Genomic DNA, 16,634 nt, shown 5'->3' with positions numbered 1-16,634 from the left:
AGCTTTTCCGTATTAGTTTTAGTTCTGGATCCCATGTTCTAAATTAAGCTTCCCATATGCTAGCTTTTACAACAAACCTATGTTCCTGAGGCTTCATTCCTTTCCCCCCCTCCTTTTCCATGCACTTTACAGGAAACCCACTTACACAGGATATTCTGAATCTCTATCAGGAACCAGATGGAACTAGAAGGCTACTGAATTATTTGCTTGATAACTTGGCAGGTACTGCAAAAAGAAGTAAGTGAAGACTTTTTAAACACTTATTTGCAACATTTAGAATAAATATTACTGTCTCATATTTTTTTTTGTCTTCCTTAATAGTTTCGACAGAACAGCCACCTCCCAGATCTTGGATTATGTTGCAAGAACCAGATCGAACAAGACCAACAGGTACCATTTAAGGTTTATCCTTTCAAGCCAAGGAACTTTCCCACTCTCTTTCTGGAACTTGTTTCCCGTGCAGTGAGAGAATAGCTTTTTTTTTTTTTTTAAGTCTCCCTGGTATACATACTCATTGCATTTCCCTGAAAGCAATTGAAGTTTAAAGTCTCATTTTAAATCTAAATATACTTTGATATTATGTTTGTATGTAGGTACTTTGGCAGAAAATGCTTGAATCTTTGGTGATAAAGTTGGAGTCCAATTGTATCCTTAAGACCCATCAAATTTTATTCAGGATATAAGTGTTTGTCCTTACATGAAAGTTTATAACTTGAATAAGATTTGGTTGTTCTTAAAGGTGTTACTGGACTCAAATGGTGTTCTTCTGCTTCAGACCAACATTGCTACCCACCTGAATCTATATTTGGGAATAGTTATATAATAAATCAGAAATGGGATCTCATATCATGTAGCAACAGATCAGCATTTTATAGTCTGGTCCTGTGAGAGTTTCCTTGGAAATAAGCTCCACTGATTTCTTAGGTAACTGTACCATGTGAAATTCAGTAAGATCACTTAAGAAGTACTTTCATCTTTGGAATAGGAGGAGCTAGGTAAGTTCTTAGGAAGAGTTAGTTTTTGATAGCAGTTGTATTCTTTGGCTGTACAAGACCAGGATTTACACATTGCAGTTGTCACTCTTCTCTGCACCTCATTACTTAACAGATTGTACCAGCATTTTCTCACTTGGTACATGGTAGATGGCCAAGCATAGCTATTGACTGGACATTTTTTGTAGAGAACAATAATGTGAGCCAGTATGGTGACGTGGGCAAAATGTTAGACCAGTGAGATCCGAATTCAAATCCTCACTTGAATGCAAAGCTGAGTGACTAACCTCAGCCAGGTTCTCTGAGCTCCTTGGAGGAAGGACAGAATTAAAAAATGTAAAAACTATGCTGTTTTGTTGGATCAGTCATTCAGCTTATATATTCAAAGTCAAGTATGCCAAGTCTAAAACTGATGGATATTTGAAAGGGTTAGAGCAGTATGTTACACATTGGACAATTTCTGTGTATAAATAAAACTCTTGTTTGGCAGCTCTGTTTTCTGTCATGTGTTACAACGTCCTCTGTGATAAATACGCAACTCGGCAGCTATATGGCTATTGCCCATCATGGGCATTGAACTGGGAATACAGGAAAAAGGCTATTATGCAGGAAATCTTAAGCTGCAATGCTGACATCATAAGCCTTCAGGTAAGGAATGATTTTGTTCCTTTTACCTGTACACAAGCATTTTCAAATGTGTTAAATCATATTTTTCAGTGTCTAAGACATTGCAAAGCCTGATCTTATGCCTGTGCATTTGCAAAACCTAGGTGTCACCTACTGCTCTGAGTATTGCTTTCTAATAATAATACTTCAGTAAAAGATAAAACAAATTTGGATCATCTATCCTCCTACTAGCAATAGTAGTGTTTTCTATCGTTGCCTTTCTTAATCACTTTTACACAAATCACTTGCTTTCTTGTCAGTGAGAAGGGTGGGTTACATGGCTGTAAATTATGTGCCAGACTAGATGATGCAATGAAGAGTTACAAAGTTTCTTGGTCAGGGGTTAGGAGGGCCTTGCTGCAGAAAGCTGGAATTGGGGTTAGCCATGATGGCCAATACGCACCTTGATAGCCAGGGCAATTCTGTTTCCTCTATGTAATATTATAACCATTGCGTTATAGCTCGAGATGAGCAGCAGTTGATTAAAACCGTGCTTGTTTAAAGTACAATTTCAAGAAAAAAATTCCCTTCCCTGTGTTGTCTTTTTCTCTTTTTCATTCATTTCTGAAATAGGGACCATTCTGGCTTGATTCTTTTGTCTAGTTATGGGAACCTCTTCCCCTTTCATTCTGCAAACTAGTCTGGTTTCTGCTCGTGTCCTTCAGATTCTGATAAACTTTGCAAGGTTCTTGTCTGCCAAAATCCTGATAATATGTAGGGAGTATTTAAATGCTTTTTGTTATTTGCTGCACCAAGGTTTTCATACTGCATTGACTACTAAAAGGACAAATGATCAAAATGGTTGCAAAATAATACATGGGGAGAAGCCAGCAGCTCCATAGGAAGACAGTGTACCTTTATATATTTCAAGCTGAAAATATTTCCCAGGAAACCTACCCTCTATAATTAAGTGAGGCAGTTGGATCTGCTTACCTGCAATTGTTGTTCAGGTTTCTGCTTCTGTTGATGATATATCCGTTAAAGGAGATAGAACTGATGAAACACAGTTCAAACTAGTGGCTGAAGGATTTTGTTTTAGACATGTTATTGCTGTGCAGATCTTCTGCCTTTACTTGTTTGCCATATTTGGATGTGCAAGGGGGACTCCCTGTTGGATCAATTAGTGTCCTGAATTCATGGTCCATCACTAGTCTCACTTGTTTTAGTCATCTGGAACTCCCGTAGGCATCACTAGTATAAGGGTTTTTACTCCATTGTATTCTACTTGCATTCTGGGTTATGTGAGGTAAGCCATTTCAGAGCAATTTAATGTGGTTACTGGTAGACTTAGGTATAACTACCTTTGAAAACTCAGAGCAACTTCCAAGGGCCCTCAGGTCCAAACTACACAGCTGCCAATTCAATTCTAACGTGCCTCAGGGGCCCATTTTGGATTGGGAGAGGCGATATTCAAGCCATTTTCCAGACCAAGAATGGCTGGCATGTATGTGTACAAGCACATGCACTTGCACTACATGCTTACTCATGCAGCTCCTTCCATAAGGGGAAATAATGTCCCTGGGGCCATTTTGAGTTGGGAAAATGGTTTGTGTCCCTTCAGTGCTTCTGAATTGAGTTCCCAGGTGGAACTTGCAACTATTATACGACTTCAAGTTCCAGTGGCAATCACTTGGTAGATGTAATACGTCAGCTGGGCCTCAGTGATCTCCTGTCCAGATACTGATTGGCATCACATGATCCTAGACTATTCACTATGCTGTTCTGTTCCTTGCTTAAAAATGACATATAAACAAGTTGCGTTGGACGGGGTTCCTTCTGGTCTGCATTATTTTTATTCTTGTTTCATCACTAATCTTTCTGGACTGGAAGCTACTACCAGGCTTATATATGTTCTCTTAAGCTTTCTCAAAATACACTGTTATACTGTGGCTTTTAGAAGGGGCAGGCTGGGGAATGCTGTTTGTCTTTTCATGAATGTTTTCATGGCATATCCATAAACCACACAATATAAAATTCCTACATTACAACCATACTTTGGAGGAATAGTCTCTTCATTAAAGACTGCAATCCAATGAAGTTGTACTATATTTATATGCTGACTTCTGTACATTCTGTTTTACACTGCAGGAGGTTGAAACTGAACAGTACTACAGTTTTTTCCTAGCAGAACTAAAAGAGCGTGGCTATAATGGCTTCTTCAGTCCAAAATCTAGAGCTAGGACAATGTCAGAACAAGAAAGAAAACATGTTGATGGTTGTGCAATATTTTTCAAGACTGAAAAGTAAGCTAAAACTTCTTGTTCTCTGGCTAAAATGAATCAAGTTGTGTGATATCAGTTTTATTTTTTCTGCTTTGTAATAGTAGGAAGCATTCACATAATTTTGCAAGACATCTTATTGCAAAAAGGATCAAGTAATGTAGCTATTCAGGACTAGAGCAGCAAAATTATCCATTCACAAAAGTGCCTTTTATAAGAAAAGAAGAATACTTGCGAAATAAGAGGAAGTTGGTATCTTTTGTTAATCATGACCATACTATTGGGAGTCTTTAGAGCAGTGGTTCTCAACCTTACCTGTGCCACAACCCCAACTTCAGCATGTGCGTGCACGCAGGTGCACAATAATCGAGGTGGCATGGAGGCGACCATTGCCATGGCTCCGCCGCCTCCACTGGCCACCTGTCGCCTACCACCACCCGCCGCTGCTGCAGAGCCCAGCAACCTGGCAACCCTGGGGAAGGGGCCAAGCAACCCCAAATGGGGTTGCGACCCCAAGGTTGAGAACCATTGCTTTAGAGTGTTTTAAAATGTTTAGTATCGAATTACTTTAAATATTTATATTTTGATGCAAGTAGAAAACTAGAGGCATGGGAAAAAAACACCTTCCCCCCCCCTAAATGTTGGATATATTGACCCCCCCCATATCAGTATTTCCTAATATTCCCAAATCTGGTATGGTATTTAGATTCTGGAAATATTCAGGAATGTCAATTTTTTCTGACTCCACTATATTCTCTGGGGAACATTAATGGTCCCCACAGGCTATAATGAAGAATCCATCCAGGGATATCTGGGGCTCCGGGGAGGCTGTTTTTTGTGATAGAGGCACCAGATTGGCAGCATAGCTCTCCTCAACAACCTCCCCCCTCAAAAAAAAAAAGTTTGAAAAAGATTGAACCAGGTGCCTCCATCTAAGCAGTTGCCAAGGAAGGGGGTAGGGAGGCATTTAAACTTTAAAGGAAGTGTGGTCCCTATAATATTTGAATGCCTTTTGCAAGCTGCAGCAAGATTGGGAGCCCTTTGAATGCACTTCATCTGTGGCTATCTGGTGGTCCCAAAAAATCCTGACTATGGCTTGAAATTGTTTGGCCATTTCAGATAGTCAAAAAAAATCCAGTGAAATTAATACCCCCAAAATGCTATTTTTTGAGTATTTTTTCAGCTCTGATTAGCCAAATGCAAACCCCTAGTAAAAACTTTAGTATATTGAACCTTTTGATAGAACAACTAAAATGTAATAAAAATAGATGGTTCTTTTAAAAGTCTTATGTAGCATAAGGGTGGCGTAGTGCCTAAGTATGCAAGCTAGGAGTTCTTATGCTTCAGTCTCATCTTGGCTATGAACACTTTATATGGCGTGTGACAAGCATCTGCCTGTAATTTATCTACCCACTTGCCCTACAAGATGTGGGTTATACTGAAATACTTTGTAAAGGGGGGGCAGCTAAGGGTTATTTAATTAATGTTTATCAAGAGTGAACACGCTATAGTACTCTGCAAATGCAAAGTGATTGTAGTAGTCCAGATCTTACAAATCCCAAGTGGTTCTGTTTAAAACACTGGATTATATATGAACATTGGATAACGCATGTTCTTCTCAAGAGAATAGTTATAAGGAGATTGATGCAGTCATGGCATTTATTTCTGTTTAAGAAATGGCTGCATGCATCCTCTTCTACATTGCATGTATTCCAGGCTTTTGATGGCCATATAAGCAAATATTAAGCAGATATTGGAACAGTTTCTAAAAATTTGAGTAATGTCTGCAATTGACAAATATAGCAGACTGAAAGCGACTACAGAATACCATGTATGAAGTGGTAACTTACCATGCAGAGGTGATTAACTGGTTGTCTGCATACCCTACTGATGGGAGGGTATTTTGCACACTTTTGATTTACCTGGTAAAAGAATTGCCTTAACTTGTATAGTTCCATGTATTTTTGTGGGACGTTATTATTTGGACATGATCACTGAAAAAAAATGAAGGTGATCATTTACTCGGTGTTTTCTCTGTATTTCTAAACTGTCAGACACCACAATATATACTACAGCTGTCCTATTTTAATGAAACCAACTATTGAAAACAATTCTGACTTTAATTATGGTTTCAAGGTTCACCTTGGTTCAGAAGCATACTGTTGAGTTCAATCAGTTGGCTATGGCAAACTCAGAGGGATCTGAAGCAATGCTGAACAGAGTTATGACAAAAGACAACATTGGAGTAGCTGTGTTGCTGGAGCTACGTAAGGAGTTAATTGAAATGTCATGTAAGTAGTCATCCACTTTTTAAGTGGAATCTACCACAATCTAATGCATGTTCGGATGTATCTTTGACTCCTCAGGAAAAGGATTTGAGTGGCTCGTTCCAGGAAAACTGAAAGAGAATTGTTGAGTATATAAGAGCTACAGAGAATCATAGAGATGGGAAAGACCTTAGAGACCATAGTCCAACCCCCACTCAGTTTAGGTAGTCTGTAGCATTCCCAATGCATCGCTATCCAACCTCTGCTTGAAGACCTACTGTATGGGAAAGTCCATCACTCTCCTGGGGTCCAACTCCTATTGCCAGTTTCTCCTGATGTTCATCTGGAAATCTGTACCTGTAATTTAAAACTTGTCAGAATTAGTCTCACCTGCCAGACAGCAGTCTGTGGCCTCTTCCATGTGCAACTCTGGGCATCTAATGAATGCTATCATGTCCCCCACACCATCCTTATGCTCAAGATTAAATAACCATTTCTTTCCTTAGTCATTTCATACTTTGTTGCTATTCTCTGAATCTATTCTAATTTTGCAACATCTGAAGTACAGTGTCCTCATCTGGACACCATATTCCAGACAATATTTGACTTTGCACAGATAAAAGAGAATGGTTACTTCTAATGGCCCTGATTATGTTTCTAGTAACGCAATCTAAAATTATACTAGCTGTTTTTTGCAGCTGCATCAGGCTGCTAGATGATGTTTGGCTTAGTGATTGACAGCAATCCCAAAGTTCTTTTCATATTTACTACTGACAAGCCAGGTATCCCCTATGCCAATCCCCATTCATTTGATTTTTTTTGCCTAAATGCAGATATTTGTGTTTGCCTCTGCTGAATTTCATTTTACTAATTTCTGCCCAGCTTTCCAATCTATCAAGGGCATTTTGAATTATATATTAACTTCTAGTGTTAGCTGTCTCCCCCAGTGTTGCATTGTCTGAAAACCCGATAAGGATTCTCTCCACTTCATGAGTCATTGGTAGAAATACTAAAGTACTTTGTTTGATTCTGGGAATCCAAAAAACTGGAGTGCCCTGGTACATTCCAAATAGATGGACCTTTTAAATGCTTTCAAGATATGTTACACTCACAGTATTTGTCCACTAAGCTAGCAGCCTGATAGAAAGAGGCAAGATTAGTCTGGATGGATTTATTCTTGACAAATCCATCCTGGTTTCTACTAATCACTGCATTGTTCTCAAGAAGCTTGCAGATTAAACTCTTTATCTGTGTTTCAAAGATTATGGAAATTCTGAGAATAATCATCAAGGTTCTTATTGGGCCCTGAACGTGCAAACTCGTTTGGGTTAGCTAGATATTCCCTGACCAACTCATTATCAGTCTCAAACTACAGTCTTGTCACTTCATAACTCATGCTGCTTTTGCAAAGTTGTACAGTTTTCCTTGTGGGAAAAGGTGAGCAAAGTAGGAGTTAAGCAATTATATCTTTCCTTTGTCACCTGTTAATACAACACTCCACTATGTTTGCTGAGCAGGGGGCTCACTGTTCCCTTTCTTTGGACCTCCCTGGGCAAACCCTTGTGGTTGCTTTAGCATCAGTTTCCACCCTCAGCCAATTCTGAGATTTAGTTTTTTGTGATACTGCCCTACAAATCCAGACTAGACACCTCATGCTCTGCTCGTCTCTCCATTTCCTGAACCTTTCCTTTATGATTGAGCTTATCATGTATGTTTTAAGCAGCCATGCTGACTTATTTAGTTGTCTCTCATTTATGTGGTTTGTGAGTCTTTGGTTCCTTTATCCAGTAATCCCCACTCATCTTGGAATTCTTTCTCAGATACAGAAGTCAAATATGATTCCGTGTATTGATAATCTCATATTAGTAAAATCTGCTCACCTGAACTTTAGGCTATTTGACTTACCATTTTTAACTTTCCCTAGGATCAAGAATTCCAGTATTATATGATCACTTTCACCTCATCAGTGAAGTGATGTTAGGCTTAGGTGATCACGAGCAATAAACTTCCCATTATTACTAATGTGGCTTCCTTGAAGCAGTTATCATTGGTATCATTCATGCCTTCTGCTCAGTTTGGTCTCCTTATATTTTTTACTGGGTACTTAAAGCAGGGCAATCATATTCACTCTCTTGATTTTATTTGCAAGCATACACAGTCATTGTTTAGTGCTGATTCTCCCCTCTTTCTGTTTCTTCTGGTTTTGAATAATCTTCAGTAGTTACATTCCAATCATCCTACAAAGTTTCAGTTACGACAACTCTTATATTTACTTTGTTGGAGGACTTCAAACACATATTGTTAGAGCTTAAGACACTGAAGCCTTTGATACAGTAATCAAAGTTCTTGCCTTAGCAGTTACCTTTCTATATTTAGGCTTCTATCTTCATATGGCACCCAGTTTAAACTGCTCTTGATCAGTAAGCCAGGCAGGTCTCTTGGTAGAACTTTGTCATGTGGTAGTTGTAAGCCTTTCAATAGTCTCTGGAAAAGGAAATGTATAGTAGAAATAGAATTTATCGTATTTGTGGTCCATTTCAGTTTTTACTAAACATGGCTTCTTTATACAGCATGAAGTGAGAAAGACTAATTTATCTTAGACTTAAAACTGTCGAGTGCTCCAGAGCACTCCACTTGAAGAACTCGACCTTGACAACTCCCAGGCAAAAATAACACTAGCCCTGCATGAGCTGTTTACGACTGGTGATCCTGAAGATCCTCACCTAATGGACAAGAGAAATCTCTGATTGCCCTGTAAGAGATACTTTAAGAACTTGATACAAAGGCAGTAGTTGCTGAAACACAAGCAAGCACCCTTCCGCCCTCTACCCCAAATGATGATTTTGTGTTATCTTTTTGGTAAGCTTCAGATGTGAAAGAATGTCGTGGCAAAATAATGTCATGCATTTCACTTGAATTTGACAATATCTTGATTTTTTTTATAACCAAACCAAGTACTGATAACCAAGTCCGTGTGATTTTAAACACATGTTTAAAAGGCTCAGAGACATATATTGGGAATGCACGAAGATCCTTGAGGCTAGAAAATAATTTATTCTATCTTTATGTGCTCTCCTCCTGTAATTTCTGTATACTTGTAGTTCCCTGTTGTCCATGATTTTCTGCTTTTTCTGTTTCGCTGTAGTCAAGACAGACTGCTATTCACCTGTACTATTTTAATCTTCAGTACTGTGTTCCAACTGCTGAATGAAATTTTTATTTCTACAAATTTGTAACGTTTGCAGGATTTTTATTTACATTTAATATTCTATGAGGAACGGTGGTGTCTGGAGAATAATGCAGGTAATATAGAAGAAGAAGAAGAAGAGTTGGTTCTTATATGCCACATTTTTCTACCCAAAGGAGTCTCAAAGCGGCTTACAGTTGCCTTCCCTTTCCTCTCCCCACAACAGACACCCTGTGAGGTGGGTGAGGCTGAGAGAGCCCTGATACCACTGCTCGGTCAGAAGAGCTTTTTCAGTGCTGTGGCGAGCCCAAGGTCACCCAGCTGGCTGCATGTGGGGGAGTACAGAATCGAACCACGCACTCCTAACCACTACATCAAATATAAAATTCCATGTCAAAATGCCATCATACACAGTAAAATTGCATATAGTAACGTGGCTCTATTTGATGTCTGTTAATCAAGTTAGTAGTATAATGAATCCAGCAGAGGGAGCACAGAGCCTATTTTCATTTTTCAGGCATAAAATGGCTGGTTGTTTTTTTTTTGGGGGGGGGGAGGTTAAACACCTTGAATTGTTGAAGCTCAAATTGCTGATGACTGGCTTTGTGATGTCTTTTGAATTACATTTTCCGTTGATAGAATTAATGCAGTAAAGTTTCATTTCTGCCACCTCAGGTTTAATCCTTTTTATATTCCATTTTAGCTGGCAAACCACACCTTGGAATGGACAAACAGCTGGTCCTTGTAGCAAATGCACATATGCATTGGGACCCAGAGTACTCTGATGTGAAGCTGGTTCAGACCATGATGTTCCTTTCTGAGGTGAAGAACATCATTGACAAAGCCTCTCGTAGTCTCAAGACTGGTATTTCAGGAGAACATGCAACTATTCCACTTGTACTGTGTGCTGATTTGAATTCTCTGCCAGACTCTGGTATGGGCTGCTATTTTACATATGTGACTGTAATGAAAGCTGCTTGACAATGATTTTTTTTTTGTATGCTGAAATAAAAAAGAAGCTTTGAGTATATTATGGATTGATTTTGAGCATAAGGAAAATCGAGATGAGCTATGAAGGATATGATGATTCTGCTTGATTTGTGGTGGTATTGGTCAGGAGGAATCAGCCTTACAGCTGAGGATGAGTGTAGTGGCCAGGACAGAACGATAAATCTTAAATCCTCAGTTCAAAATGTCATCTGTCGTGAGCTTACTTAGCAAGTGAATATTTTCTCAGCATCTGACCCCATGCTCATTACACTGGAGAGAGATCACTGTCACCTTAGAAGTTTTTTGTAAGGATTTTGTTTTCAGCTCTTTAAAATACTATTGATTTATGCATTCATAGGGATGTAGTCCCTTTTGTCAGCTTACTACCAAAGAATGCTTAAACACTGTGGTATGCAAAAATTGTGGAATATTTCCATTGACCTACCTCATGGTGTTAAGATGAACAACAGTAGTAGTTGTGAGTTTTCTTGCTGATGCAGCACTTTTATCCTTTCCCTTTAGGCGTAGTAGAATATTTGAGCACGGGAGGAGTGGAAACGAACCATAAAGATTTTAAGGAACTGAGATACAATGAAAGCCTCACTAACTTCAGTTGTAATGGGAAAAATGGAACCACCAACGGAAGGATTACTCATGGTTTCAAGTTAAAGAGTGCCTATGAGAATGGCCTAATGCCTTATACAAATTACACATTTGATTTCAAGGTGAGAGAACTTATTTTAGCTACTATTGTTAACAGTGCTACTGCTGCTACATAAAGCTCATTAACATAGTGCACAGTACTTTCTCAAGCTTTAGAATCTAAAATAATTGTGAGGATGGCATAGGATCAGCCTTTACAAAAGTAGTATGTCTCACAGGCTCTCTGAATTGGGTTTCTATTTAACCACAGAGTGCTAAATAAAAACAACTATGCTCTCAAATGAACTATAGCTGAATGGTGAAAAATGCCTGAACTGTTTACAGAAATCCCAAGAGACAGTGTTGTCTCCCTTAGGAGATTAAAGATCTTGTGTGTGGACTTCCGTAGTACAGCTGATGAAGGACTGACCATTACTTCCTGCCATAGCTTGTTTTTTTAAAGATATTTGGATGTGATTGCACTTTACACTCTACCCTCTTTCTTTCTTTTCCAGGGTATTATTGACTACATCTTCTACTCTAAACCTCAGCTGAACATTCTTGGCATCTTGGGACCTTTGGATCATCATTGGTTAATAGACAACAATATAAGTGGCTGTCCACATCCACTCATCCCTTCTGACCACTTCTCACTTTTTGCACAACTGGAGCTGGTGCTGCCTTTCCTGTCCCCGGTAAATGGAATCCATCTGCCCAGCAGGAGGTAGTCAAGTACATTTTAGAGGGCAACCTCAAACTTATTTGTAAAATTGTAAAATCTGAATATAGAGGAGTGAGGTATGGCCAACAGGGATCTTTCTTAATGATCTTAATTTTAAATCTAGTTATTTGATAAAGAAATAGTAAAAGCCAGGTGCTATCAGACACACAATTCTGAGCCCAACATGCTTTGTATACTGTTAGACAGGGATTGGTGCATTTGCACCTTTCTGGATTTGTTACAAGGAATCTTGTTTGTTCTATCCAATGTAATATTTCATGCCTTGAAAACAGGGAATTACTATAATAAATTCTCTTTGCACAGATATCTGTAGCACTACTTTTTGAGGCCAGTAATAAACATCAAAAGACCATTCTTCCATACTTCACTCCCTTCTTTTTCAGACTTGTTTGTTTGTAAAATATAGAATTTGAATTTAGCCTTTATTGATTGTATATGAACAACAGAAAACCTGATTTATGAGATTTTGTACTTTAAAAAAATCAGATTTGGAAAATGATTGTATTGTAAACTAAGGCTAAATTTTTATCTGTTTCATGTGTTATAAAGGCCAGCTTGTAAAAGAAGTTGCATCAGGCTTTCTCTGCTAATGATTTGCACTGTTAGGGTGTTTAGCCCTTATGTACTACTTCATTATTTTAAAATTGAGAACACTGCTTTTAAGCCTAAATTGGTAAAACCACAGCATATTTCTTCAAGTTAGTTAGCATATTTCCCTCCTTTTTATTCTTTTTAACTTGAAGCAAAAGCTTAAACTTGTTCTCAGAACAGATAAGCTAAGCAGTGACTGATGAGGCTTTTGTGGATTGATAGCTGTTATCTGTGTACATTCTCACACCACTTTTCTCTTGGAAGTGGAACTGCAGACCCTTGTGTACAGCTCCTTGATTTCTGTGTCATGTCATCCTTTCCCTGTATCCACTGTGCCTGCTTGATTTTGTTCTCAGTTAGCACTGCCTGTGCATGCAGAGAGAACCTGTGCATCCTCTTTTATTTTTTTAAATAATGTTAACATTTTGTGAAAATTTTATGAAGATACTTTTGTATAAGCTGTGGCATCTATTTTTTCTTTGTGAAACATTGAATATCACTTTTTGAACATGTTCAGATTGTGGGTACACAAATTCTAAGCTTCTGATACCTGTGCACTGCTTCTTTCAGTGTCATTGCACAATGCTGTTTGTGTCCCCTCCCCACTAAATACCATCATGTGAATTATTTCAGTTTAAATGTATTCCTCAGTCATTCCTCAGTTGTCATTCCTTAAAGGCAAAATGTACCGTCTTCAGTTTATGAAGCAGTGAAATTAGAGATGCATTTTCAGCACAGGTTCCCTAGACAACACTTCAGATCGATCATTAAAGTGACCAAGTCCTGTTCTAAAGTGTCAAGCAAAAACTATGGTTATAATGTATCCATATAGTGCCATTAGTGTATGAAAGCCAAGTATATAAAAATCTGTCTTGAAAGGGAGATTCTATATAATCCTTAGCAAACGACTTCCACTAAGCCTATTTCATATTTAGAGAGAGAACTTGGTCAAACTGCTTTTGTTTCAACTGCAGGCAGAGGAACAAAAGCTCACTCTTGAATTGAGAAATTCTGAATATAGTAAATTTTTAAAAAATAAAATGGATCTTAGTAATAATGATTGAAAATTTTATAAAAGAAGAAACTATCAGCACTTGCAAGTGCAATTACCATTTTGTTTTAAAAAGAGAACAATAAATTCTCCAAATGTTCATGTTAAGCAAAAAGTGTTTTAAAATTCCAGTAGGAAAAATCCAGATCTTGAATCCTTGTCTGGGACCTGATTTTTCTTTTGTTACTTGTTTTTAGTTGTACAAACACCAAACATGTCCAGTTTATAATCAGTACATCGGAATGCTGGTAATAATTGATGTAGTAGATTCAATGCATAGTGTTGCTTTTTTCTGTTGTTTTTTGGTTTTTTGGGGTTATTTTGTAAAAGTGTGAATAAAAAGGTGTTTTACTCATGTTTCCTTAACAATGTGTTGATAATGTGCATCATGACAATTTTCAGTGGCAATGGAGCCAATTTAGCTTGTCATTACTCAGCAACCTTTTTTTTTTGTTTGTTTCCTGATGATCTGGATGTTTTAATAGTATGTCCAGAAAGCTTTATGGAAGGGAAGCACTTACTCATTTTGTATTTCTTAGAAGGGGTTAATTTTTTTTCCATTTTTAAGCTGGAGCTTGAGTGCACTTGGTAAAGGTTAAAGCTTTACACATGTTTTCACCTATACGAATTTATGGCAGCATATTAAAAGGGTTATAGCTCATTCACGTGCTCAAGGACTCTGTTCTTGCATAGACATGTCGTATTCTGTGGGCAGCTTGTTTTTGGGATGATGAGATTCTTGACATATGAAAGCTCAGAAAGTTGATAGGTTCCCATTCTTCTGTCAGATATTACAGCAATGAGTTGAAACTCGCCCTAAGGAAATACTCCTGTATCTTTGCAAAATGATTCAAGTTGCACCAAACATGTCTGATAGATCAATATCAAAGTCTCCTGGTGTTCTTAAAAAAAAAAAACCCTACTTCAAACCAATTCAGACATTTCATAAACAAATGCAATAAACGATCTTCATAAAATGCTAAATTCCAGTAACCCTATCCTTTATTTACTGAAGGTGGCTTTGGGTGTAGCCATAATATATGTTCAGTGTTTCTTATTAATGTAATGTCATGATAAAAAAGAGCATTGCTGGGCATGAGGTTCCTTTCCCATTCTGGGCAGTTTACTCAAACTAGGTATCTAAGGATGATCATATGGCGAAAACCCTTCTGGTAGCTAATTCTTATGCATAAATATACATGGGCATAAATTCAATTACAAATTCAATTGCAGTGAAACCTAAGTGGGAGATAAGTATAAAACATTAGGGATTCTGAATTTTTAAGATAGTAGTAAAGAAAAACCTCTAGGAAATGTGTGTAATTATTTTGTCACTTATCCGTAGGTTTTAAAAACTGAGCAAATCTCAGCTATAAACTTATTCATGATGCAGACCCGCCTCTACTGGTGCAACCTCTGATAAATAAGACTATGTGAATTCTGTGACTTAAATGTAGAATAGTAGGTTCAAATATAAAGTTCTCACTTTATCCATGGGACAAAGAACTCAGACAAAATAATTGCACTACCATTTTCAAAGGAATTAATCACACTGCAAATGTTGCAACTTTTCAAAATGACTGCTTACGTAGTGAGTCTTTTTTTTCTCCATCCAGCCTGACACAGTATTTTAGGGTATGTTAACTCCTGCTATACTTTTTTGATTGTGTAAGCTTTTTTAAAATGTAGGTATCTTGGTATGTTTAAGTAGTGTCTAAAATTTAGAATACCTAGTCTTTATTCACAGTACTTCTGTATAACGTGTAATGCACTGGACTAACTCTTGTTTACCATATGTGTAACACACACACACACAAAAAAACCAGCACATCATCTGCACTAAGCTCAAAGAATGTTGCATTTGTCTATAGGCAGCTCTTCAATAAGATGAATGGGAAATTGAATATGGTCTGATGGTAAACAAGGGCTTTTACTGTTCTCTTCAGTGGAACTTTCTTCTTGGTCAAATTTTAACTAGCTAGTATTATATTTATATACAGGGTTGTCTTTTTCTTTACCAATGTATTTTCCTACTCATAGCTGACCAATAAATTCAATATCTGTTTCAAATCTCTTTGAAGTCTAATGTTCATGTTTTAAGCTTTGCTTGTAAGCTCACCTTAAACATTAAATAGGTCTGTCTCTTGATGTCCTCCACCCCATTATGCCAAGTTTTTAAGGATGGGTTGGTTGCAACCAGCTTTTCCCCTTGATGAAAAAGGGAAGACGTCTACATTTGTGCCATAACAATGCAAATATTGCAGATGCAAAGCCGCACATTTCTTAGAGAACTTATAAACTAGAATGATGGCCTGCCTGCTAAGTTGCCCTCTAGGCTTTATTCTGTATTCCTCTCTGACAGGGAATTACTTTCTCAGGAGCTAGGATGAATTAAATGTTGAACTGAAGTAGGTTATGGGTGATCAGTAATAAATTTGGCAACAGCAGACCTGGTACTAATGAATATATTGTATAGGGACAGGTCATGGCTACTGGAGAGTAATCGTCTTACAATATCTCGGCATTTCTGATAGCTGAGGCTGGACCATTTAAGCTTTTATAAAGCTGAGTTTTACAGTCATACAAGTCTATTCAGAAGCATGTGTTAGATTAATGCATATTTTAATGCATTCATACATATTGATTTGTTATGCCTAAAATACATCCACTTGTTTATGGTTTCTAAAATGTTTAGTACAGTATCCTTTCCAGTGTACATAATTCCAGATTTAAGCACAGGCTGTACAACTACAGCCAATTATTGTCTCCTTCCCTGCATTTATCTTCTGTGTGAAAGATGAGAGGAATAGTAAGAGGTGGATAAGTATTAAATTTCCTACACACAAATCTAAGAAGAGTCCTGGCTTCTATCACTGGAATGGGTCTTCCAAGTGTCAGCAAAGTCATGTTCACAGAAGTGTAATTTATTTATAATTAGATCTGTAAGACTGTCCCTCTCAGCCCAGCCATCTTGGGGCAGTGTATATCAATATAAAATTACATAAATTAAAATTATTAAAGTATCTAAAACAATATTGGTATCCCTTGCTTCCAGGCCTCTCCCACATGGCTTTGTTATGTTGATTGCCAGATCCAGATGTTCCCCTTATTAATCCTTTTCTGCTGTAGTATGCCATGGTCCTCAGAATTATGCCTTAGTATTGTGGGGAAGGCACTGGCAAACCACCCCGTATTGAGTCTGCCATGGAAACGCTAGAGGGCGTCACCCCAAGGGTCAGACATGACCCGGTGCTTGCACAGGGGATACCTTTACCTTTTTTATTTTG

At 37.9% G+C, this 16,634-nt stretch overlaps 1 protein-coding gene across 4 annotated transcripts in view; it reads left to right on the top strand.

Moving 5' to 3' along the window:
• Window positions 1-15,421, top strand: part of CNOT6 (CCR4-NOT transcription complex subunit 6) — a 61,486-nt gene extending 46,065 nt beyond the window's left edge. For all 4 annotated transcript variants that reach the window (XM_077326666.1, XM_077326665.1, XM_077326664.1 and 1 more), the window contains 8 exons: window positions 133-237; window positions 322-390; window positions 1,483-1,640; window positions 3,747-3,901; window positions 6,014-6,168; window positions 10,035-10,265; window positions 10,844-11,046; window positions 11,479-15,421. In XM_077326666.1, the coding sequence (XP_077182781.1) occupies window positions 133-237; window positions 322-390; window positions 1,483-1,640; window positions 3,747-3,901; window positions 6,014-6,168; window positions 10,035-10,265; window positions 10,844-11,046; window positions 11,479-11,691 (1,289 nt within the window). In that variant the 3' untranslated portion in view covers window positions 11,692-15,421. The remainder of the gene's footprint in view (window positions 1-132; window positions 238-321; window positions 391-1,482; window positions 1,641-3,746; window positions 3,902-6,013; window positions 6,169-10,034; window positions 10,266-10,843; window positions 11,047-11,478) is intronic.
• The last annotated feature ends 1,213 nt before the right edge of the window (window positions 15,422-16,634 follow it).

The sequence above is a fragment of the Paroedura picta genome, chromosome 3 (genome assembly GCF_049243985.1).
Source record: "Paroedura picta isolate Pp20150507F chromosome 3, Ppicta_v3.0, whole genome shotgun sequence".
In the NCBI taxonomy this organism is placed as follows: domain Eukaryota; kingdom Metazoa; phylum Chordata; class Lepidosauria; order Squamata; family Gekkonidae; genus Paroedura; species Paroedura picta.
The sequence above is the reverse complement of the archived record's forward strand: the minus strand, read 5'-3'. Positions and strand labels throughout refer to the sequence as shown.